Source organism: Ceratina calcarata, unplaced genomic scaffold, assembly GCF_001652005.2.
Source record: "Ceratina calcarata isolate Rehan_Ccalc_2016 unplaced genomic scaffold, ASM165200v1 scaffold192, whole genome shotgun sequence".
NCBI classification, from domain to species: domain Eukaryota; kingdom Metazoa; phylum Arthropoda; class Insecta; order Hymenoptera; family Apidae; genus Ceratina; species Ceratina calcarata.
The window spans coordinates 226,074-249,954 of NW_017140723.1; the positions used below are offsets into that span (position 1 = coordinate 226,074).

At 40.9% G+C, this 23,881-nt stretch overlaps 1 protein-coding gene across 2 annotated transcripts in view; it reads right to left on the minus strand.

The window, feature by feature from the left end:
* The window catches only part of LOC108621988 (uncharacterized), a 146,433-nt gene that overhangs the window by 109,712 nt on the left and 12,840 nt on the right, over positions 1–23,881 (minus strand). Inside the window, exons 2-3 of one of the 2 annotated variants that reach the window (XM_026811143.1) lie at positions 15,201–16,815; positions 14,241–14,588 (exon numbers count right to left, since the gene is read on the minus strand). In XM_026811143.1, the coding sequence (XP_026666944.1) occupies positions 14,241–14,426 (186 nt within the window). In that variant the 5' untranslated portion in view covers positions 14,427–14,588; positions 15,201–16,815. Of the gene's footprint in view, positions 1–14,240; positions 14,594–15,200; positions 16,816–23,881 lie in introns of both variants that reach the window. The other variant, XM_026811142.1, reaches the window with a different exon arrangement.

Genomic DNA, 23,881 nt, shown 5'->3' on the forward strand with positions numbered 1-23,881 from the left:
ATGTAATATCTAGTAACTGTTAAAATTTCAATGCTTTATCATTGTTTTTATATAAGAATTCATACAACCTTAAATATATGATTAAAAACATTTGCATTTGCACTATATGCGCATTTACATAATAACGCTGTTCCAAGGAAAATGGATCTTAATGGTGTTATAACAGAACCAATCTATTCAGTTCTGGACTAACCAGTAACCTCAAAGCGGAATTGATCTTGGTAAGTGTTATCTCCTATTCCTAATGATCCACCATTGAATCGTGTACCTGCTCTCATAATGGGGCCGGAATAATACTATTGATTACGGCTAACTGAAGGCTGATCCTTTGCAACTATGCGTAGGTACGTCGGACCTCCAAAACAGGTCTGAGAAGAAAATCTCAGGAAAGAAAATTAATGCAAGATACTGACACCGCGGTGTACTTAAATAATGGATGGAAAATGTTTTAATTTAAAACGTGCATGAAAAAACGATTTCCATTTTAAGTTGGATATTTTGTGTCGATGTTGCTTCTAATACCATGCTTGTCGTTCGGATATACTATATCAATGTCTATTATTTGTCGAGTGATCATATCATCTTTCGTTTTTGCTCGTCGGGTCACATGTGCGGAGAATCAAAAGAATAAAGAGAACACATTCACGCGCAAGAAAGACGGAAACAGGGTGGAACGAGGATGCGGAAAAAAGGATTAAACTGCGGAACGTTTCGCGCAGGTGAAACGGGGACAAGAAACGAGAAAGAAAAAAGGAGAGTAACGACAATGCGACTATAATTTCGCGAGAATAATGTTCGCATTATGCCAGGTTAGACGCGTTCAGTCAACAAACTGTATACCAAACGAAAAAACCAAACACAATCAGATGTTTTATCAGCTTGTTGAAACACGTCTTTTTGATCCATACGATGAAAAGAGCTACCGTGCATCGGTAACGATGATGTGCACCATTTTTTAGTTTTTAATCTGTGTGCGTATACACACAAAACGAAACAGGTATTCCTCTTTGAAACGAACCTTCAACCACCTGTGTCGAACCAGATGCCGGTCGAGCTTGAGTTCGAATCCGGTTCAAAGTTTGCTTCGTTTTTATTAATCGCCCCGCAAAAGTTTGCCTTGAGTAAAACAGCCGTGGGCTAAATGGAAAAGTAAACCTTTCAACCTCAGATTGCTATCATTCGTAATACCCCGTTATCGACACTCATTCTAAACGAGCTCCCAGCTTGTTAAGACAATTTGCTTGAGTACTTACAATTCCTGAGAAAGAACGTCGAAGCAATGTCGCGAGTTCAACCTTTAGTAATTATCGAAACACTAGGAAAAAGGGGAATATTAAAAGAAGTGAAAGCAAAAAAAATTATATGTAAAAATTCATTGGATTCCGGACTCATTTCGCATGCACACATAGATTATGTGACAAGCGACAACGAGGTATAGAAGTCATTAAAGATAGAGAGGGAACGTGCCACATTTTCCATGCATGCATGCGAAGTAGACCCGGAAACCAATGGATCTACCGTACAAAACTACAAACATTCGATCTCAAATGAAAGAAGTGTTCTATCGACTGACACATATTTTTTTCATATCGAAGAAGCAGCGAAAGGAATATCTATGGAGAGGGGGAACGTAGAACAGCCGACTTTACTAAAGCTCTATAGTCTATCTGGACTAGCGAGAATTTTGAGCCAACGAAGCCACCCTCTTGTCCCAAAAAACAAAAGAGCAGCGACTGTTGCTCGTTCTTCCTGTTCCCACTCCATTCTTTTTGCCTCCCACGCTTATCTCTTTCCTTCGACCGTCCTCCTTTTTCATCCTTCATACCCCCCCCCCCTCCCCGGTCGACGTTTCTTTCTCTTTGTGATTTCGTCTCTGTTCCCAAAGTTTGCCAGAGTTCCCTCTTCTTCAGTCGTCGGTTCTAATAAGTGCCTCTGCGATATTGATCCCTCTACTCTCGCACTCCACTCCGTCGAAACTACCTTCTCGCCTGATATATCTAGGATGAACCTATCCGTCGATTCGTAAAATCAATTGTCAATTACGGAATCCGAACTAATAAGAGATTCGATAAATGCCTAGCCTCATGAACTTTTCATGCAATAGAACATTTCCATTTGTTGCCTTTTCTTTCTCTGCGTTCATCGTGTACACGTTATCTTTAACTTACAATTGCTTCACAGGATTAAATAGGATACAGATACAGTCGCACGATAGCAGGTTCGTTACCGTCGTGATTCCTCAGAATTTTTCAGTAGAATTGTGCGATGCAAATGTCAGATCGCAGGTTCAATCACGGCTCGTAATGTTATCACGACCGTCGCGTCGCTTCGTCGAGAAGCCTGCACCAGTATTATACTTTCATTCCCGGTTTAACAATCGCTTAGTCTAGTCGTTTTGAGATAGTCTTTTTTTACATGCCCCAGAATGAAACTATATTTTTTTCACTTAATATATACGTCAGTGACACTGTGAATGACACTTGAAATAACTGAAACGTTCCAACTATCTACCTCTTGTTCATCCTGCACATTTTGCAACGAAAATGTGCACCGAATTTCCAATTAATTATTTATATTCGTCGGAATATACTGGTCATGGACGATCAAAGTACGACCGCAACAACGTTATTGTTTCCATCAATAATATTCATTCTTCAATTCAGCATATTTTCCAGCTTGTAACCGCTGCTTTTTCACTCCATTTCTCCCGCTCGTCAACTGGGTTGAACTGCGGCGATGCCGCGCCGATAGTGCGGAGCCTGAATCGCGAGAAAAATTCGAAGCAGCGCGACTGTGCCTCGCGGGGACACAATAATCTTCCAGATAGGATATCTCTTTTTCCTCTCTCCTCGGCCCTGTTCGACCAGTCTCTTTTTAATGCTTGTTCCTTTCACTCTTTCCCGCTCTCAGGGTTACAAGCATGGCCAAGCCGCTTCGACCAAGTGCATATTATACTCCTACACTCTGAAAGTATCGACTTCCCTTCTCGCCCGGTTTTCTTCTCCCCTCTCGCAGGGAACCTTTCCTCTTCCTTTTTTCCTACCTCATGACTCCTAAATCCTTCGTCTCCACCTCTTCTTCCCTCCTTTTTAGCCTCTTTGCATCGAGCCAGACACAGGCATCGCAAACTCGGGACTATCTTAAGGAGATTTCGTGCCGGTGCGCGGTAGGGTCTCACGAGATGAAATAATCCCGACGTATGGCCGAGACCTGGCAATAAAGCCTTGCTCCTTCGTGGTTTCCACCAATTTTTCAGTTTAATTCTTCCCTCTTTAACAGCGATTCGAACGCGAAGAAACGAATTATTTATCGCATTACTCTTGCTTTATAATGTTCGGACATGTCGTATTCAACGAGAATCTTGACAATCTTTTTCCTTTCTTTGATCCAGAGTCGAGTTTACTCAGAAATTACATATTTCACTAACAAATGATGCAAAGAAGATAGAGAAACACATATTTGTTAAACCGTTCGTTGAATAGAGTCTTAGATTTGAATCGTAGATCTTTGGCAACCTTCTATGAAATTTGATCTAAATTAATGGCATGTTATGCAAACCGAAATTTTGAACTACGCACCAGCCCGTCAAAAGATAGGTACCACCGTCATTGAACACGTATAACAACTACGCGCAACGATGCTTTGTAAACGTACAAAGAAACAAGACAATTGCAGTAGTTCTGCCACGGTTTATACATATACAGACAGAGAGGAACACGGTGAATGCAGTGTCGGAACAATTGTCGAGAAAATTGTGTAATGCCGCTATTTACCTCGAGCAAATTGACAATTTATGGTAGCACAATTACTGCTCTAATCGACCCGACTGTCAAGTTCTTCTATCATTCTACAATCGTGTTAAACTCGTTTCATTTTCCATCAATTGAATCGTACACGTCACATGTCTGTACATCAGAAACAATTTTTGAAATATAATAACGTATCATGTTTTTACAAAATTAAAACCAACCGAGCTTTTCAATTATATCTTTTATCCATTCTCCTATCCCATCAGTATCGAATTTGTCGAGAATCATTCAATTTTTGTCTTTATGAAACAAAATGAATTATAAAATTTTTTTTTAGATTATACGTCAGACTAATTAGAGTAATTTAACACGCGGTTTCATTCGTAAAATTTTATCTTATAAGTTTGATAAAAATACGCGCGATAACTATAGCGCTTTTTACGTCAGTCTTCAATTAAAAAGCGATTAACGAACGGTATTCGAAGACGGATGGATAACGGGAAGGAGACGAGCAAATAACGCGTCCCGTCATCACGGCATGCAAATCCGGTCGTGCATGCGCGAATTTTATTCGAGTGATCTGTCGGAGTACAATTCGGAAATTCAGAGAGTCGCGTACCGCACCGCGAAACGTAATTAATGCATTGTTAATGTAGTATCCCGCGCACCCTACGCCGAAAACCGGCTGAGAGAGAGAGAGAGAGAGAGAGAGGGGGTGGCCAACTGGGAACAGTACGGAAATAAAACGCTCGAAAATCACCCAACGAGTTTTTTCGAGCTTCCTGTCTGTTCTCGACCACTTGTCTTTTCCCTCTTTCTCTGCAACGCTCGCCAGAAAATTCGCAGCACGCGCGTATCTACCACCACCGGCAACGAAAATTCTGCAGACCACGTTCTCCCCGTATCGCATTTTCGTATGCTTCAGAGAAAAATCATTTTCATTTGCATAGCATTTATCAATATGAAATATGAGTTTTCTTTCATGATACGACGCGCGTTATAGCTTCGTACGTACAGTGAGTCCCATTAATATTCGAATACATTTCAGTTCAGAATAACTCGTTTAATATCGGACCAAACAACTTAATTTTCTGTGGAATGATAGAAAGCTTAGTTTACTACGTAAGACGTAAGCTATAACAAGAAATTTAAAAAAAATTGCAATTCGTCGAAGTCTCGAATAATGTAAAGGACATGGTTTCTATTTTTTTTATCAGGACACCTAATACGAATTTGAAACATCCTGTTTACAGATCTAAGTAAGTAATTGTGTTATTCTGATATTGGCATCTTTTAAGATGTATTATATCGAAATGTAACGTATGGAAAAAATCAATTCAGTGTTATTTTATAAGACGAAGTAATGAACACGTCAATACAGGAACAATAAAATGAACTTGAATACGAAAGATCTGAAGAATGGAAATTGTCATCGTCACGCGGCGATTTCTTTAAGTGAAGTAAATGTAGAAAGCAGCGAGGAACGTTCGATTCACCGGAACGAGCCGTGGGCTCTCATCTGACAGCCACGCGTACTTATATTACGCAGATGTATCAAAGAAGAAAAGAGCAAACAGGTGTCTGGTCGTCTCGTCGCTCGTCAAATGACTGCAATTAAATTTAACGACTTTTCCTACGCCTTTTACTTGAACTTCTCTCCCCGCGGACTTTCAAGTGGTCACCACACTCCGCCATTATGCGAGCGTCGAGCCACAGGTTCTGACCATTTCCCAACTCGATGATATACATACCCTTAATTCCAACAGTTTTTCCACACTTCCACGCTCCAAGTTTATTACATGTACATTTCATTAGAATTCCACCCCATAAACGGTAGGACATACATCAACATTCTGCCGTAATCATTTCCACGTGTGGTCCAATTATTATCTGTTAATAATCGAATCACTTTATTGAATGTGATTATTCATGGTGTGTGCCTTTCGACAATAACTCAGCGGCAAACGTTCCGGTCGAGACGACAACTTTCGCTATCATCTCGCGTCGTTCTATTCTATTACCCTTTCAGACGCCATTAAATTATGATCGACTCGATTCCGTTTATACGAGACCATATTCCTTTTCGATATCTAGGAACGTAACTCCGGTCACATATACCTCGTGTTTCACCCGCCATCAGTAGAGACACTAATCTACTTGGGGCAGGAGGAAAACACGGTGGTTCGTCGAAACGGCGCGGGATCACGCAATAAATAAAAGCGAACAGCCGAAATTGAAATAAAAGTCAGAGATCGTACGCTGCATACGCCAGCGAGCTTCGGATCGTAGCCGGCTTTTAAAGAAATTGGCTGACACGAAGTGCCTTTCGCCCCGAACCGTGTATACGCGGTATACTCGTGCGCCCGATCGCTTTGATACGACTGTTCGACGCGCGTCGATATCTTTTCTGTGGAAATAAAAATTTCCGTGCGAAGATCCGCGTACGTAACAAACCGCGATGGGGGGGGGGGGGAATCGATGCTTTTCCAACGAACGAACAGAATTCCTGTCACAGGCTTTTGACACGTTCGCACACGCGCGCGAACCGGAATCCGGCGAGCAAACAATCGTAGAAAATATTTTACCCAACTACGTACACACTCGAAAAGTTTCGTCTCGTCACGCTCAGCTCTTCAAGGCCGTTTTGCCCCGAAGACAACGAGAACGAATAAACACAGACGTTTCTCGGATGATGTCATTTGAATAAAATTTAATATAATATAAAATTAAGCATTTCTATTAATTGTTTAATCATTTTTCCTTGCAAATAACAAAATTTTCTCCTTATATAGTTAACACGATACAGTATAATTTCTCTATATTAGTACGACAATAGGTAAATGGAAATACGAAAACAGGGAAACTAACATTATTAGTACCAGCTTTGTGACTTGAATTCGGAAACCCCGTCGATCAACACAAGGTCAACCGTTCTTTACGAATAAAATGACTGGAGAGTGGCATTCGTTAAAAGAAGCATTTCTCGTTTTCAAAAGGAATGTCGTTCAACGACAACCTCCTAAGAGTACGAACATACCAAGAATACCTCACTGATTGCGATTGCGATTTACACTGACGGCCGATATCTCAATGTCATATTTGGAAGACATCTCGCAGTTGCTGTATAAGATAATGGGAGACATTACAAATCGACAATCCTAATTAGGTAACATCAATCAATATTATAAGATTGCGAATTTTTATATCAAAACAAAACTTGGAGGGTATCAATTTAAGAAATGAAATTTAGTAAGAATTACGTTCAATCCTTTAAGTCCTATGCATTTTGCTGTTAATAATGTATATAACTTATGAATTTTATCTATTATATGTATTTTTAAAGTTTTTTACATACTCAGTTTTCCTGTAAATGCATAAATTACATAGTCGCATAAATAGTCACTTAAATGATCATAAGATTGTTTTATAGTTAGAACTAAATTTGAAAATTAATTAATTCAATAATTTTTTTGATACTTTATGGAATATTGATGATATTTGACTGTCATCAATCCCCTCCTATCCGTTTGTACTACCAGTTGGACACCGTCTATGTATAGGTAGAGTTTTTAGTAGAAACATGTTTTTGTGCTTAAGCACGGTCTCAAGATCATTTTAGCATCAGATGATGTAACCGCGGGGACCACACGCGGGAGATATGGTGAGTATTTTCTAGCAGCGGGCGACGGGGTACAGAGGAGGACAGACGTGCCGGGTACCTATTATTAAACCGCACCACACACCCTCGGATGTACTAGTTGTGTCTTTCTCTAGCCGAGAAGCAAGTGTCAGCCCGCCAACAGGGCATCTCCTATGAGCAATCGCGGCATTACTCTCTTTCGCGAAGCTGCCACCCCTCTCTCTTTACTGCGTGCGACGTAGAGAGGAATGTTAACTATCGTACAATAATAATAAAGATTAACGAAGCCTGATTATTGCATTCGGAACAATCCGTTACAATTATTTAATGGAATAAACTTGAGGATGCAATTGCATGACACGGAGAAAATTTAATGTAAGACAATATACGCGCACGGTGAGAATTCGCGAATTCGCGGTGAAAGGGAAAAAAAAGAGGGCGGGGACGGGGGGAACGCATAAGTAAACGCACAGCCGGAGAAAGGGAAAACGCGACAGAAAAAAGATCGCGAAATATACCAGTGGGTCGGGATCATTAAAACTCCTCTACCACGTTCACACTTGAACATATTTCACGCACGGATGTACGCGTAACTATTGTGCAAGCACCAGTTCATCCGTTATCGTACGCGGCCACGACTTTTTCTACCGGTAGTTTTTATTATCTTTGCAGGTACGCGCGAAACCTGGAAAGAAGCGTATTCCACGCTTATTCGGCACGGGAAAAATTCATCCCCCCGCGCTTCTTCCCTTCGAGCACATTTCATATGTTTCACCGGCTGGCCTACTTCGACGATTTTTAAACGACGAAAAATACAATTTTACTCGATGTCTCTTTAGACCGATCTACAATCCCGTCGATCGACCTGATCCACCATTTTCCTTGCGAAGAACTTCGTAACCGATTTATCATGCGTACACTTTAAACGTAACTAAAGAAACGATTAGATCGCGGGTTCAGAGTCAGTACGAAAAAAAAATTAAGAGGAACGTGCAAGGGAGCTGTTTTAATGAATAATAAGAAGAAATCGCAAAGCACGAGAATGTGTGGTTCCAAAGGAAGAGTTTATCTCGCATAGCTCAGAACAGGCAACTATACGTCTGGCATAGGCACGAAGGAAACAGGGCTCCGGGCCAGGAATCGATAACACATGACGGCATATAGGCACACACTGAACTGACCACAGAATGCCATCCGCGCGCCTCCCATCATCCCTGTCCCTGGTCAAATCCTCGTACCCCTTCTGTCCCCCTTAACCAGCTGCATCCCCACGACACGCATGGAAATGCACGCTCGTACAGTTCTATCCCCACATGTGCACAGATGGACACGAGCGACCATCCCTGTTCCTATCCCTTCTCGTGTTTAGGCTTCTCTACCCTTCCTTCGGTGGAGAGTGCCAGCACATCTCCTCTCTTCCAAATCCTTCTGTCACCGCTAGTGATCGTTCTATTACAGAGACAAGCACCACGGCTAATGCCGTTCAGCCGTGAATTATGTGAAAGCGATAAACGATAACGTAGATGCCACGTAGATTTTTAACTTGACCCTTTACTGCAAGCAGGTCATCTGCAACCGCAGCATCTACATACATACACATCACACGCTACCAATTCCTGGTTTTCGAACCCCTATTGGCAATCCAATGCAATGAGACTTTATTAGTAAATTGCGGATTTTTTTTGCAAGATAAATCGTTTACAGTATCAGCTTGAAAAATATACAATATTTTAGGTAGACGCTCATTTTATTATTTCAAAATTGCAAATTCAACCCTCAATATTCTATACAGTTTTATACATTTCACGTAGGATTATATTGAATATTCTTATAAATGCAGGAAATCCACTATCTATTTATTAATGATCAGTTAACTGTGTTGTGTATTTATAATAACATTTCTGTTAGCAATAATCTTATTTTTCATTACTTGTGCTCGTAATTATTATGAATTTACGTGACGATTTACTATACGTATGAGTGAAAATCGTACATCGCCAAGAAGAAGTCGAAAAACAAAGCGATAGTGAAAAAGGGTTGCACCAAAGGTAGAAAAGAGGAGATGAAGGTAAGAGATACGCCAAAGAGAGAGAAGAGCTCTTGATCTTTCAAGGCAATTAAATGAATTTCCACTCGGCTGGAATGGCAAACGTTTAGAGACGGTTCCTACGTAAGATATTCCACTCGGAGATATCAGAGAGGGTAATATCGAGAAGGAGAAGAGGCATAGTTTGTGGGCTAGAAGTAATACACGAGAACCTGCCAGTCTGCCTGGCTGCTTGCTTGCCCGTCTGTCTCTACGGTTGGTTGGATGGTCGGTCTTGTAGGTATAGAGAGGAAGGCCTGCCTGTCTGTCTGTCTGTCTGCCGCGTGTCGTCGCCGACTCGAATCGATCCCGAAACTAACAATGCACGAATATCTCTCTCCCCAGCGCTGCTTCCTATGCCCGCGTTGATCGCCCTCTTTAACATATATCACGCGACTTTATGAGCTCCTATTCTCTACCCGCCCCTAAAAGTGCGCTAACGCGATGACTCCGAATTCTGTACGCGCTTGAAAAGAAGCTACGACCAACAGGGAAGCGTAGACCGCGATAAATATAAATCCTCGGCCCCGTCTACTTCTTCCCCACCCGGCTGTCTCTCTTTCAGAGACGTCGTAACGCACGACGTACCGTGCCAACAAATGAATCGAATGAACTCGTGGCACGCTGGGGATCACGTGCCTTACAGGGAAAAAAAAGGTCAAACGCTTCGGCGATGCGTCGGCCTTTGCCCTCCATTGAAAGACGGGGTTGAAGAACGTTCACCCCTTGGCTCGCTGCAACGTGGTGACAAGTGTCTTCTCGATGTCGGCCAATTGCGGTCGAGGGTCTATTTTTTTTCAATCCAAACATTTCCTACGATAATTACGGTCTTCGAATTAGGGTAGCGCTTCCAAAACCCTAATCGTCGTATCATGTCAATTAATACATAATGAAATCAGTCTATTCAATGGACATCTATCGTGTAAAAAAAATTTCGGAAGATTTAATACCGAAACGCTTGCCATTTGATATCAACGAAACCAAAAGTTGCTATATATGTCGAACGAGAGGTTTTGTTCCTGGGACGATTCCGTTCATGAGTACGTCGTTTCGTATTTTAGTCTCGCGTTAACGGACGTGACAGGTGCAGGAAAAGAAGAGCGACAAGAACAGAAAGTGAGAGTAAGACGAAGCGGGACAGCGACGCCGACGCCGACACCGACGCCGATAGTGGTAGCGAGGACAGTAACAGCTGTTAACTATGTTTTTCAGGTCCGCTGCCGTGGAACGTATCATCGTCTCTCTCTCTCTCTCGCTTTCGTTCTCTACTAATGCGATTTTCTGATCTCATCACGGAAATACGACGCTGCCGTTGCCCGGTGAATCCCGCAAGAATCTAATGTTACTAAAACTAAGCGTTCTAACCCGGCGAGATACTCCTCTCGGTACACCATGCGATCAGTCCTGCACCAATCGCGATGCGGTACAGTACGGAAACGCGAGTTTTGGGGCACTGCCAGTTTTTCCCGCGAGGATACTTCGATTTCTTCGGCACTGGCGATGAACGATATTCTCATATAGCGATACTAACTAAGAGAAAACAAATGTTCTGTTGAAATATACCTTTGCACATTTCAATTAAATCTTATTTAATCTACATAATGTTCCCATTTATATTTATAATACTTTGGAAATATCATTTGAGAGAAAATTCTCAACTGATTAACACTGAATCTATCATGCAGCGGGTTCTAAATTCTTTTATAAGAAATAAAAAGAAAACGAAATTCGTTCGATCCTATTACTGAAGTTGTTACCAAACTGAAGTATCAATGCCAACACTAGATTGCACTCAAATGTAAAAAACTTAGTGCAGAAAAACTGTCGGTAGGTTTAAGGTATATGAGTTTTCACAATGAGTTTATGGATCACCTCATGTCTGTCGACACCGATCCGTTTCCCACATATACTCGGGACCGCGTTATCAACGTGAGAACGTGCTTTTATCATACTAGACTCATGCGAATTTGGAACAGGTGGGAGGGATAAAAAACGCATCCGTCGTTCCAAGGGTTAGGTGGGTGGTGGTACGTGTGTGTAAGAACGACGGGGAACCGGTGCGAGCGACAAAAGGAGAAAAAGTCGAATCGTCGCCGGGGCGTGACGAACCGATAAAACAGACGCACTGGCAGGAGTTTCGACCGGGGAACCTCGCGACATCTGCGACCGAGAAATGGCTGGCACCCGATGTCGTCGTTCTCCAGCGCGTAAAACGGTTGACAGTCAAATTAATTGAAAGTTTTAAGGTAATTGGAATCGATAACGCCGGAGTGAATAAGAGCTAGCGGTCGCCAGTCGCCTAAGGGCGGCTGATGGCTCTGCCGGAGACTCCCGTGTCTATGGATAAGATAGAAAGAACGATAGACAAAGATGCTCATCAGCCCACCATTTCCTGACCCAATCACATTCCTTTTTAACACGGGGCCTTTTCCACGGTGGCCGAGTCCAGTATTTTACCCATATCCTGACGAAATAGGATGGGCAACGATTAAATTTCAGCTCTACTTTAATATTCAGCACCCATCCAATCTGCCTAATTGGAATTGAATGTACGAAGTATACAACGCTCCAGTTTAACACGTTGTAACATCCGAATATAAATGCTTAAAGCGATTGCAGAAACTGGGGCCAACATAAATTCCTAAATTGAATCCTTCATTAACATTTTTTCTCACTTGCTTCCGAAAATAGTATGTGAGGTCGACATTAGTATTTTAGGGGCACTCTGTACACGTATCGTGGCAAAATCCGTGTACGTAACTCGTACGATCACGCGAATTGTCTGTGCGCATGAGGATAATCTACAGGCCCGAAGGGTATCGTTACCTACGCGTCATGAACCCTCTTAGCGATTCCCTCGATAGTAACGCGAAAGAATAAACTCAATTTTCGGCCACAATCTCCTTCCTTCCAGCAAATTAATCTAGCTTTTACCGTACGATACTCTCGAACATTAAACGTGAGTAGAGGTACGAAACGGTAACAGACCGTACCCTTTTATTCCCGGCTCGAAAAATGAGCCTTTATTTCATCGGTAGAGCGTAAGGAGAGGCTAACTTCTATCATCTAAACGGCGGCGCAAGCGTAAGAAACGAGACACAGCTAGAGAGACACGCTTCCCCTTATGTAGGATGGTTTCTCATAGCCGGTAAAAGGTCCGTGTACCTAATAATAGCTTATTGCTAACATTTCTTCCGGCTGACATTAATTCGCACTCCTTAATCTTCGACTTGTTTGAATTTAAGTAACTTTACCGCGTAATCTACAAAATGTATAGAACGCTATGGCAAAAAGATAAAGGGAAAATCGAATTTTGTGATTCGTTAAAAAATACTAATTTTTATAAGAGAAACGACACAATTCCACGAATTCTTGTATATACAATGGCTCCCATTAATATTCGAATATATTTTAAAACGGAATATCTTTTATAATATTGGACCATACAATTTAATTTTCTATGGGACGGTAGAAATTTGAAAAAATTGCTATTCGTCGAAGTCTCGAATAAAAATGTGAAGAAGATGATTTTTAACTATTTTGTTATCGTCTCTAATAAAAATTTGTAGATGTAAAAAAACAATTACATATAAATGACTATATGTGTACATATAAAAAGCACGGAGTTCATTTAAACATATACCCGTACTTATAAGTATCCTGTTCTATTCGGTTAAAACGATTAAACGTAACGAGTACCACTATTGAGTAAGAACGTGCGAGCAGCAAACGAAGCGAAGAGATGCCCGAGAATCGACGAACAACGCGGCCTTTCAGCCGAGGTTCCACAGACATTAAAAGCTTCCAGAATTAAACGACGACGTGCTCCGAACTCGCGTACCGTCATATACATCATTGTCGACGATGACGTACACCGTAATCATACGAAATACATTCCTCTCTATGACCGCGACAATCGACAAGAATAATCTTATCGTTTAATCATCGAAGTTTATACATATCCCCAAGATGAAGAAAGATAACTAACTTGAAGAAATGATTTATATTTACATATATGAATATGAAAGTTCTTATAAAATTGTCGGGAGAAGAATGAAGAAATGATTTATATTTATATATATGAATATGAAAGTTCTTATAAAATTGTCGGGAGAAGACCTTCGAATCTTAGATTGGCGCTCTCCCATCTAAACTTCTCTTTTAATTCATCAAGTGCGTCTCAAAGCTCTTTCTCATCCCAACTCAATGACGCGCTGAGTAATTGTCGCTATTAATAACTGCACATTTAACCCTCCAGTTCAATATCTACGGAAGGCGAGACATTTGGGCGGCGCCCAGCATGTCTCTTTTCTCCTACGTAGGTATACGTGTTTGCTCTTCCCGGAGCAATTTATGAAAGCGACTGCTTTATTAGAATTTTTCCCTATTTGTTGCGCGAAATTGGAAATCGCCAGAATGAATTTCCATAAGAAATTATTGTCAATCGCTTCAGACAAGTTAATAAAATAGAATTTCAATGCATACGGTTACGTTTGATACTTTCGGTATTATATTGAAAAAAACAAGAGATCTGATGTGACTCTAGCCCGGTCTTAAAACAAACCTACCGCGAGCAATAAAGATCCGGTTTTTCTCGAAAATATGAGTCATTCATAAATAATAAGTATGATAACGTATCCTACGTTACAGACAAGTGCAATGCAAATATACGTGTGAGCAAAATGGAAGGAGATAAGATGAGCTAGAGACAATAGCAAAAAAGCTCGATTATCTCTGTGAACGCGATTATACAATGGTTTGTTACCTTGATACTGTCGTAGCAAGCGGTGACCCGTCCGTTCTGCACCTCGACATTAGCTGGTGGATGGGCAAACTTGCACTCCGTGTCGGGCCTGGTGCACTTGTTGCGCTGGAACTCCCTGCAAACCTCTAGCTGCAACCATCGGGAGTCCTTGCCGTTCAGTAGGTTATTCATGTTGACCATTGCCATAATTCCAAGTCCTGGAAGACGGTATGTAGGACCTCCTTCCTTCGGCGGGATAACACAATGTACGGCTTTTCTACCGATTTCAATTTATCCCCTCTGCTCTCGTTTTCGGATGCTGCGTTCTCTCCGCGTAGCCTGTTTAGTAGGCTGTTCACTTCGCACCCGCTGATCTTGCCAACGATACAAGTGTTTTGCTTTATTCAAACCGGCCCTCAATACCCATTGGCACTTGCGGGAATTTCGTCGAACTAGAATATTCGTTCGCGCAACATCAATCTCTCTTGTTCATGTTCGTTCTTTCACTCATTACCGCGTTCTTTCTTCCTCCATCTCTTTCTCTCGCTCACTCGCACACTTGCTTCTCACCCTCCCACTCTTTGTCTGTCTCCCTCACACGCATCCACACGTCACGCTTGTATGGCTTCCGTTTTCAATCACTCGAAACCTTGCATTCATCTACGCATCAACGATGTGAATTGTCACGTACGAAGTGTTTGCTTTCGCATCTTTTGTCTCTTTCAATGCAACGAAATCAATGGATGAAAATAATCGATTTTTCTGATCGTGACGGTCTTGACTGGAAATGACTTTGAATTCTATCGGTATCGCGATCCATGCAAGGATAAGTACACCAATTCGCAAGGAGACAACCCTTTCAGATGAACACTTCGTAAAATATACAATTCCATCGCGTTCATTCGAATCGTGACATTTATTTGAATATTCGTTGAAACTCCGCAAGTGCCTTGAGCTGAGCTACTATTATAAATATGGTACCTTTCGCAAGAAGTGTTTCTTTGAGTTGGGTGCAATCTTATTGTCCCATGAACGCGAGCTGCAGATCTTCCAGAACTAAGACTATCTTCCGTGTCGTTGAATCACGTAAAACACGCGTAAACCGGCCGATAACGAACAATGATATTTCTAATTCCTTCAACGCGAGGTCGAACCGTCGTTTAATACGCTGTTCCGAATTTCTTCTCTCCTATATTTCTTTTAGTTGTCTACTATTCGTTGTCGTGTATTTATCGAACACCGTGTGTGTAAAAGGCTCACGATTGTCAGCGCCAGGTTACGGCCGATTCTAAGCTATTTTTAGACCGTTGAGAATCACACACCGTTATCGCCTTGCTCTTCTTTATCAAACGCAGTTGTTATTAATCGCAGCGTTAGTCGTAACTTAGCGCAGCTAGTTGCTATTTGCCCGTTAGCGGTTAGCAAAGAATGGAGAGCGAGAACTTCTCGTCCGTTTCTCTTTTTACCAATGCCGTTGTTCGAGACTTGATTGAAATTAAATGATGTGTTTTACCCGTTCAGCGATCGGAGCGACGGTGATTATACCAGTGGAAGGAAATTATGTTGCGCGTCCTTTGGCTCGCGATGGAGACGCGAAATGCCACTGTGAAAGAAAGTGAAACAGCGACGTGACGATGCACGCGTGTATAACGACTGCAATTAGGCTCTGGGTCCGATCTTTAGACGATGCTGGTTTCTGTCACGGCCGAGTCGCTTCTCTTCGAGGAAGAAAATAGCGCCATCAATCGTCGATCCGTCTCGCCCGATTCTCTCTACCAATTCCTTATTCTTCCTCGTTATCTTCGCGTGATGCAGTCGGAGAACTCTAAAGGGCGCACTTAGCAACCAGAGAGAATAGTAGTCGAGCAAAGCTTGGAAGCTTTTCGAGAAGCTGAACGTCGACCACGAGGTGAGTCGCTCTTTAGGCGCGTTGATTTTTCGTTTTCGATATATAGGCTGGGCTGTTGCTGCGTTGGAGTTTTATTACAGATATATATGTGTGTCTCAAAAAAGCCAGTCGTGATGTCCTTCAAGCCCGTTCTGAAGCTAACGCGTGTCTCGTGTGTAGGGTCTACTGGACGAGCAGGAACGACTCCGAGGAGGTAATAGTAGTAATAGTAGTAGTAGCAGCGGACCGTAAGAGAAACGGAGCTGGAAAGGCTGCTCTCGAATTTTTCGAAAGGGTCGCCCCTAGGCCACGGCTGTGTCTCTTCGAGGGGGGACGAGAGAAGTGGCGGTTTACTCCGGAATCGTGGAAGGGAGCCGGTCTTGGTCCGACGAGAGAAATAAGAGAAGTAGGGGCAGGTTCGAGAGTAAGCACGAAAGAAGGCGGTAGGCGACAAAGCGGTAAAGGTCCGGTCGTGGATCGTAAAAGGTTCAGGGGTCGGGTCGTGGTGTGTCGGGTCAGGGTAACAAGGGGCGGGAGAGGAGAGACGTGGAAACGGTAGAAGAGAAAGACAGAAAGGGGGGAGGTTCGGTGGGGGAAGGGGGGATTTTGCGAGTTAGCGAGTGACGTTGCGTTTCCGTTCCTTGGATTTACGTCATTTATTCGGCGCACTCCTGGTTCCTCCCGCGGTCGAACTCCGATTCTGCTGTTCTGGAAACATACCAAAAGCGAAAACTCGCGTTACTGCGGATGCAAAGGCTTAGAATGCTTCTTGTTTCTAGGGACTGTTCGTTGGTGTGGGAGCGATGATGACTAGCTACGATGAAAGGTTTTAACTTTCATAGGAAAAAAGTAGACGGAGAGAAAAACAGGTACATAGATAGATGGATATAATAAATAAACAAAGAGAAAGAGAAGGAAGAAGGAAGTGTGTGTTCGTGCGCGCGCGCATGAATGTATACATATGATTGTATATGATTGACTATCAGGATCAGAGCGATGTGTAAATGAGTGATCAAGCAGAGGCCACGAATGGGCAAAGGTAAAGTAAAAAAAGCGCACGACTACCAATGCAAGCACGCGTACTCGAGTAAGTAAAGGCATATTCTTGATGCAGAGGATGTAAGATCCTCATCCAATTAATTATGTACAATATCTACGTCGAACTTTCGCCGAAGTGAAAATTTCACTGTTCTTCTCCGAATTCAAACGTATTATTATTCGTGTAAAAAGCAGAAAACATATCAATTAAATTAGATGACCGTGATCTAAATTGCTCAAATCGATGTCTTCCCGTTTAGGTAAGCCTCCTATCTTTTTCATGCAGTTACGACCCTATAAAACTAGGCTGCGAAAATGCATGCAAATATTATCCAATTTTTTGTTTGTCTCCAATATTATCCAATTTTTTGTTTAAATGGCTATATAGATTTTTTCGAAGTAGAACTGACCTCCGCCGAGATCACGATAATTAAGTTTCAAATTAGTCAATTAATCTCGCAGCCTGTGATATACGTAATAATTCTTATCGGCTGGCAAGAGCAGCAGCGTTGCGTACATGATGCAGATTTCATAAAATATATAACTGGTCCCGAGGGGAAAATGAGAAGGTTGTTGGTTTTTGCCGACCGAAAGCGTTAAATGATTAAAAACTCTCCCACGAAACTTGATAGCCGATATTGTGACATATAAAAATACTAATAACTATTCAGGGTTTAATAACCGTTAACATTATCAAATAGAGTATCTCAGAAAACAAAATTAGCAATTAATAACAACGATATTAAAATAAGTTAAATGATTAAAGGGTATGCAGAAAATATTAGCTTATTCGAAATTGCTCTAAAAATTCTTGTCGATGGATCGCCAGATTGACTCCGTGTGAGAGTACGAATTGTTATCCATTCATCGTACGCGTACGAAGGAATATGTAATTCACGAGGAAAACACGGCGAACCTGAGTTTTGCGTGTATAGACACGTTTGCGTATCCGCCTTATAGACGAACCGGAAACAGTGGAGATAAGAGAAAAAGAGAAAGAAACGTCTGAAGAGGTTCAAGGGAAAGTCGCGTAGTATGTACAATTTTCCGTCGCGCAAGAGAGAAGTAAGCCGCTTACGAAAAGCGGGCCCGAGGCGTTGCACCCACTCCGTTTCTCATGTTAGCCGGCAAGAGTTATGGGGACGTATGCGCCGTTGTGTTCAGCGCGGTAGAAAATGCCGGAAAGGAAAACGTTTTCACTCGAACTGTTTGTTTTCGCGGGGATTTCTGCGGCCTCGACGAAAATCACCCGAAATACTCGGCTCGAACCGATTCGACTCGATGCTCTTGACCGGCTAACGAAAATCGGACTAGAACTTATCGCAATAGACGTCTTTTTGTGAGATTTTATGTACACGGAAACTTACTAGCAGGGGAGAAGAAAAAATTAGGTATTGTCTCTCAAAGCAGAATGATTAAATGATTCTAAAATATCAAATAAATTTTCATGATCGTCATTAGATATAGAAGTTAATTTATCAAAAGTTGGAAACAATTTACAGTGAATTCTATTTGAATAAATACATTATTGCATCAATCATTCTACGAAAAATCGTCGTCGATTACTGCATTAATTATTGCGTCAACTATTGTATGAAACGACACATCAAATATTGTATCAATTATTATATGAAACATTCCCATATAGACTTTCATCATTGTCATGAGATGTAAACATTAATTTATTAATAATTGAAAACAATTTGCAATAAATTTTATTTGAATAAATATATTAACGTGAAAATTAAATAAATTTTATATCATAAGTTGAATATATTATCATACAATACACCAATGCATTTATAATATTTTTTATAGCTATTATTATACTGATATCAATTTTCTCAATATAACAACACATGCTGTTAACTTAGTATAAAGTTACGAAGGCAACTTGTAATCATTATACAGCATGACTGACTGCTCCAAATAGAATCCTTACTTTTCGACACAAATCAAAGTACATTTTGCGTAAAGATAGATAGATGACATTTAAGAAAGTGGAGGTGACTATGAAATCTCCTTAACTCTTTTATCTATTAACATACAGTTACTGATATGTTATCGTATTTCTTAAACTGAGCAACTTTGATTAACAAAGTTTGTTCATATCTCCCAAAATGACGGAAATATTCAGATGCTAAAACTTACTGGTCCACTTTGTGTATAATCATCGCATAATCGAAATACGTACGACGAAAATATGAATCATACTGTATGCATTGGAGAGCGTAAACTTTATGTAAATTTTAGCAGCACATATCATGTTCTAAACAGAATATTCTCAACAAGCGTATAAAGATTGCTATTGGGTCAGAGCAACGGTTCTTGTCTGATTTAAAATAAGATGTAAACGTTTAGATTTTATGATAAAAATTTTTTACGTAGTCATGTTCTATCATCTCTGTTACGAGCAGGTGGATTCCTTTTTCGTAGCAACTAGAACATCGACCAGATGGAAGTTGATCGTCCAGATAAAAATCACCATTTTTAAATAGAACAAATCATTTTTCTGTTGCTTAAAGCACAGGTCAAATGTGCAAGCTTCTAACGCTTGGGCCCTTTCAAAACTCGTATAACGTAACATAACGAAAATGAATTTTCCTATCTTCATATTGAAAAACCACTCTTATGCACAAATCAACCTGAATCAATGATGTCTGAGACTTATGAGGGTACTCAATAGGATTGTAACATAATGCTAAGACAAACATCTATGCCGAAATACAATGAGATCTGACCTGTCTTTAAAAATCATGAACGAACTTATGCACTGATCTAACACAATATTTCCTGTTTTAATTGAATCATTACGTATCCTAAATTTAAGATCAAGAGCTATAAAACATTACTGCACTTCATGCTACATTTACTATATTTGGTATGTCGGAAATTCGCTGTAAACTGTCTATCTGGGTAAATAGTAAAATATTCTTGAACGTACAAATAAACCTAAATAGAAGCACGTCTCGTTGCATAATCGACCATGCTGCATAACAGGGAACAATTAAATATAAATGTCATATGTCTATATCAGACGATCAACAAACGACTACGAATAACCAAATTTATAAGTGGACCGAAGAACCATTGCACGGATTGGCATGATTCTATACACTAGATATCTTTTACCCAGCATTAGTTTTTTCGCGTGTTCTCGAAAGACTTCGGTCGGCTCTCTCGGTCGAATCGATATACGTGCACGAATGCGGCTTCGAGCTTCGTCCACTTCTTTCACGTGACTACCGCAGAAAAAGAGGGATGACCGAATCAATATCTCACACAGGCTTTTCGTAATCGTCGACGGCGCGCGATACCACGACGTGCTTGTCCGGCTACGGAGAGACGTTCATGATGCCTGCATCGAATTGCATTCGATCCATTGAATACATATCTGATTCTACTTTCTCTACCTATACATCGTCAAGCAGCGTTGCCAATAATTTTAGTAAATTCGCAAGATTGCTTACGTAAGTATGTGCCATATAAAATAATAATTACGTATGTGTTCGGATTCTTCAAACGTTCAATAATAGCAATAAAACATTTTCCTGACACGTCAAATTTTGTAAGTAACGGATATGAATAAAATGATAATCATTAATCGCATCGTCTGACGATAAATCACTGCACTTTGATAAAGATCACAGGAAAGACGGATATCCCTTATCCTTGACGCGCGTCCACATTAGGCTTGCAAGCTCATGCGTCTATTTATAATGTCATCACTGGAGCACCGAGTATATGCGGTCGATTATAAAAGTCCACTGATCTGAATAACCACGTTAATACACAGCTGACGGCGTTGTCTAGCAAACACCGAGTGTGAAGAAGCGACTGGATAAACCGAAGAGGTGAAGCGAGAGAACCGTGTGACGAGAGTAAAATGATTTTTAACGTTCCCAATCGACCGCGCCTGATTATTATCGGGAATGAAAATCGCTCCCCTGTTCATCCGTTGTTCAATTTTGTTCTCTTCGCCGGGTGGAATTACGATAAAATAAAAAGAAGAAACGGGGATGGGAATGAAAAAAGGAAAGTGAAATTAAAGGAATGAAACAATGAAAACGACCAACCCCACCTTCGCCAGCTCACGAGCTTAAGGGTTGTCGCTGGCTGTAATGGAATTAAGACCGATTAAATTAGCTAAAAGGATTTTGGGTATACGGCATGGCATATTCGGTTTCAATATTATTACCGGGTGAACACTGTTCTTTTACTCTACGTACGCCGGCACGTATTCCACGAAATTAATGCCAACGTTAATTAGACGAATAGACATAATGATAAACGGGGACCGCGAAACCGTACCGTTATGAAGCATATTTCATCGAAATCGAGTTAATCAGAAGTATTTCCAGGCTGATCGAAGAAGAGAGTAATTTATATAGAGATTTCCAGGCGAACTTTCAATATGTTAGCTTTATTAGATGATAATTGAAAATTATTAGCTACAAGTGCACGCTTGATTCATTGCGTGAGTCAGTATACCTTGCGTTCATCGATAAAAATACGCTTGTACTACGTCAGAGCCATGTGAATGATAGTTTTTATTTTTAATACCTTCAGGAAAGACACTTCCCATCACCGGCGACGAACGCGTTTGCATTCTATGCACAGGATAGCGCCATGTACGAGAAACGAGGAAAAAAGACTCTAAGAACAACATTCTTTAAGGGGATCTTGAAATTCACCCAGTCAAATAGTGAAAAGAAACACATCTTCCTTATGCTCCGCGCGGATATATGTATTGTGCACGAGTCTAAAACCTCTGCACGAATTCCAACACGGCCTGATGTTTTCCTACCGACAAGAACTATTTCTTCTCGTTGGTTTTTGCATATGCATCCCCCCGCATTCCAGAGCATCTGGTACATGCATACGTACGTACACCAAGAAGACAGTATCGTTTCACGCGACGATCTCGAGTCTTCTACGTCGCTGAACTTCAAGAAACTTCGAGGATATCCATAGACGTACATTCACGGCCGATTTGTCATTCAAGTTCGTTCATCAAACTTTTATACATATATACATATATAATTCCATACCTAAGATAAAACCGTTAATTCCAAATTATTGAAGATACGAGTTGCACAAACATTGTATATTCTCAAGAACCTTTTAAATAATTAATTCTTGTCTTGCCTCAACAGATAATATCCAAGATTAAAGATATTACGGACTACTTAAGACAACGTGACGAATTTCTAAAGTAGTGCTTCATTATCTATCAAATTTACCGATTATCTTACATTTACTTGGTCGTGGCGAGATAAGAAACTCTGAGCGAAAACAATATTTGCCAGTGGGTTAATGGGAGAGAGACGTGCCCAGGAATAATCGATGATTGTTCAACACCTGTCACAACGATGCACCGTAAAATACGTGTCAACCGTGGCAAACGTAGATCGATGGAAAGATCCGGGGCCTTGAGCTTTTATTGCTTCGCAGACAGAGGTTTTCCCTGTAAGGTACTTTCCCTCTATGGTCGAGCACAAAAGAGCACAATTCTATAGAAGTATACCTACTACCCGACAATCTTCTTAAAAGGATAGCAAGAGTCAAACATCATGAAAAGGTAAAGAGCGAGCTCTCCTCGTCGGTTTTGATTTCACTAGGAAAACATTTCAGACCGCTGTATTGTGCGTTTGCGGCCCATCGCTATTGACGAACGTATTGACTTTAATCGCTAACAGGTGTATACCCCTCGGCAATCAAGAATTTCAGATATTTTCCCTAACTTCATATAGAATAAATATTTAAAAACTGATATCCATGCGAATCTTAAATAACAGATGATTTCATACGACAATTATGATACTTCTGACATCATTACATTAAGCTTGAGTGTACACGTCATACGACATAATATAATTTCCGTGTTCATTTCATTACCATTTTCTGTTAAACGCAAACATCACACGGAGGTATAAAAATCTGCCTACAGAAAAATGAAAGGTAAAAATATTCGAAATATCGGATGATGAAACGAACTCTTGAAAATTTCGAGTAGCTGAATGATGTAATCGCGAAAGCAAGACGTAAGTAGGTGCGTTTAAACGCGCGCGCGCGCAATACCTTTGCAAACCCTTTTGCTTACTATTACAGCTTAATCGTGAACGATCAATCCGCGATAGTAGAGGGAAAGTTCCGAAACTTAATATAATAGTCCGGCCTGGTTTTCTAAGTATTTAACGCGGAAACAACTAAATTGTTCCCCGTGAAACTAAGCTGAACGAGCGAACTTTTACAATAAGACCAGACGCTATGCAACGAAAGCGGTCGGGCATTATCAGCTGAATGGAAAACAATGGCGATATTGATCGGCGATTCGCGGGCATCGGTTCGAACCTACACCCATCCACGTGTGCATGTGATGCACGCGTGTAGGCGTGCATATTGCACACGCGCAATTACCTTTTATGCCACAACTTTCGAGGATTCGTGCGCTTATGAATTATTAAGTCACCGCATCTGCGTACAAAATTTCTGAGAAATCAAGCTGAACTATGGTAATACTGATCCACCTTCCAATTCGCGTGTATCCTTGAGTTATAACGTCTATCTAAACTTCCTTGATTTGTTTTAGTGGACATACGACTGTCATTCACTTACGAGAATCAATCAAACTTCGCATTTTGACTCAATTATAATATAGACGTCTTCCGAATAGGACTGGTCATTATACTGTTTTGATTCTTACGTAACAGAATTTGAATAATGTATTTTCTAC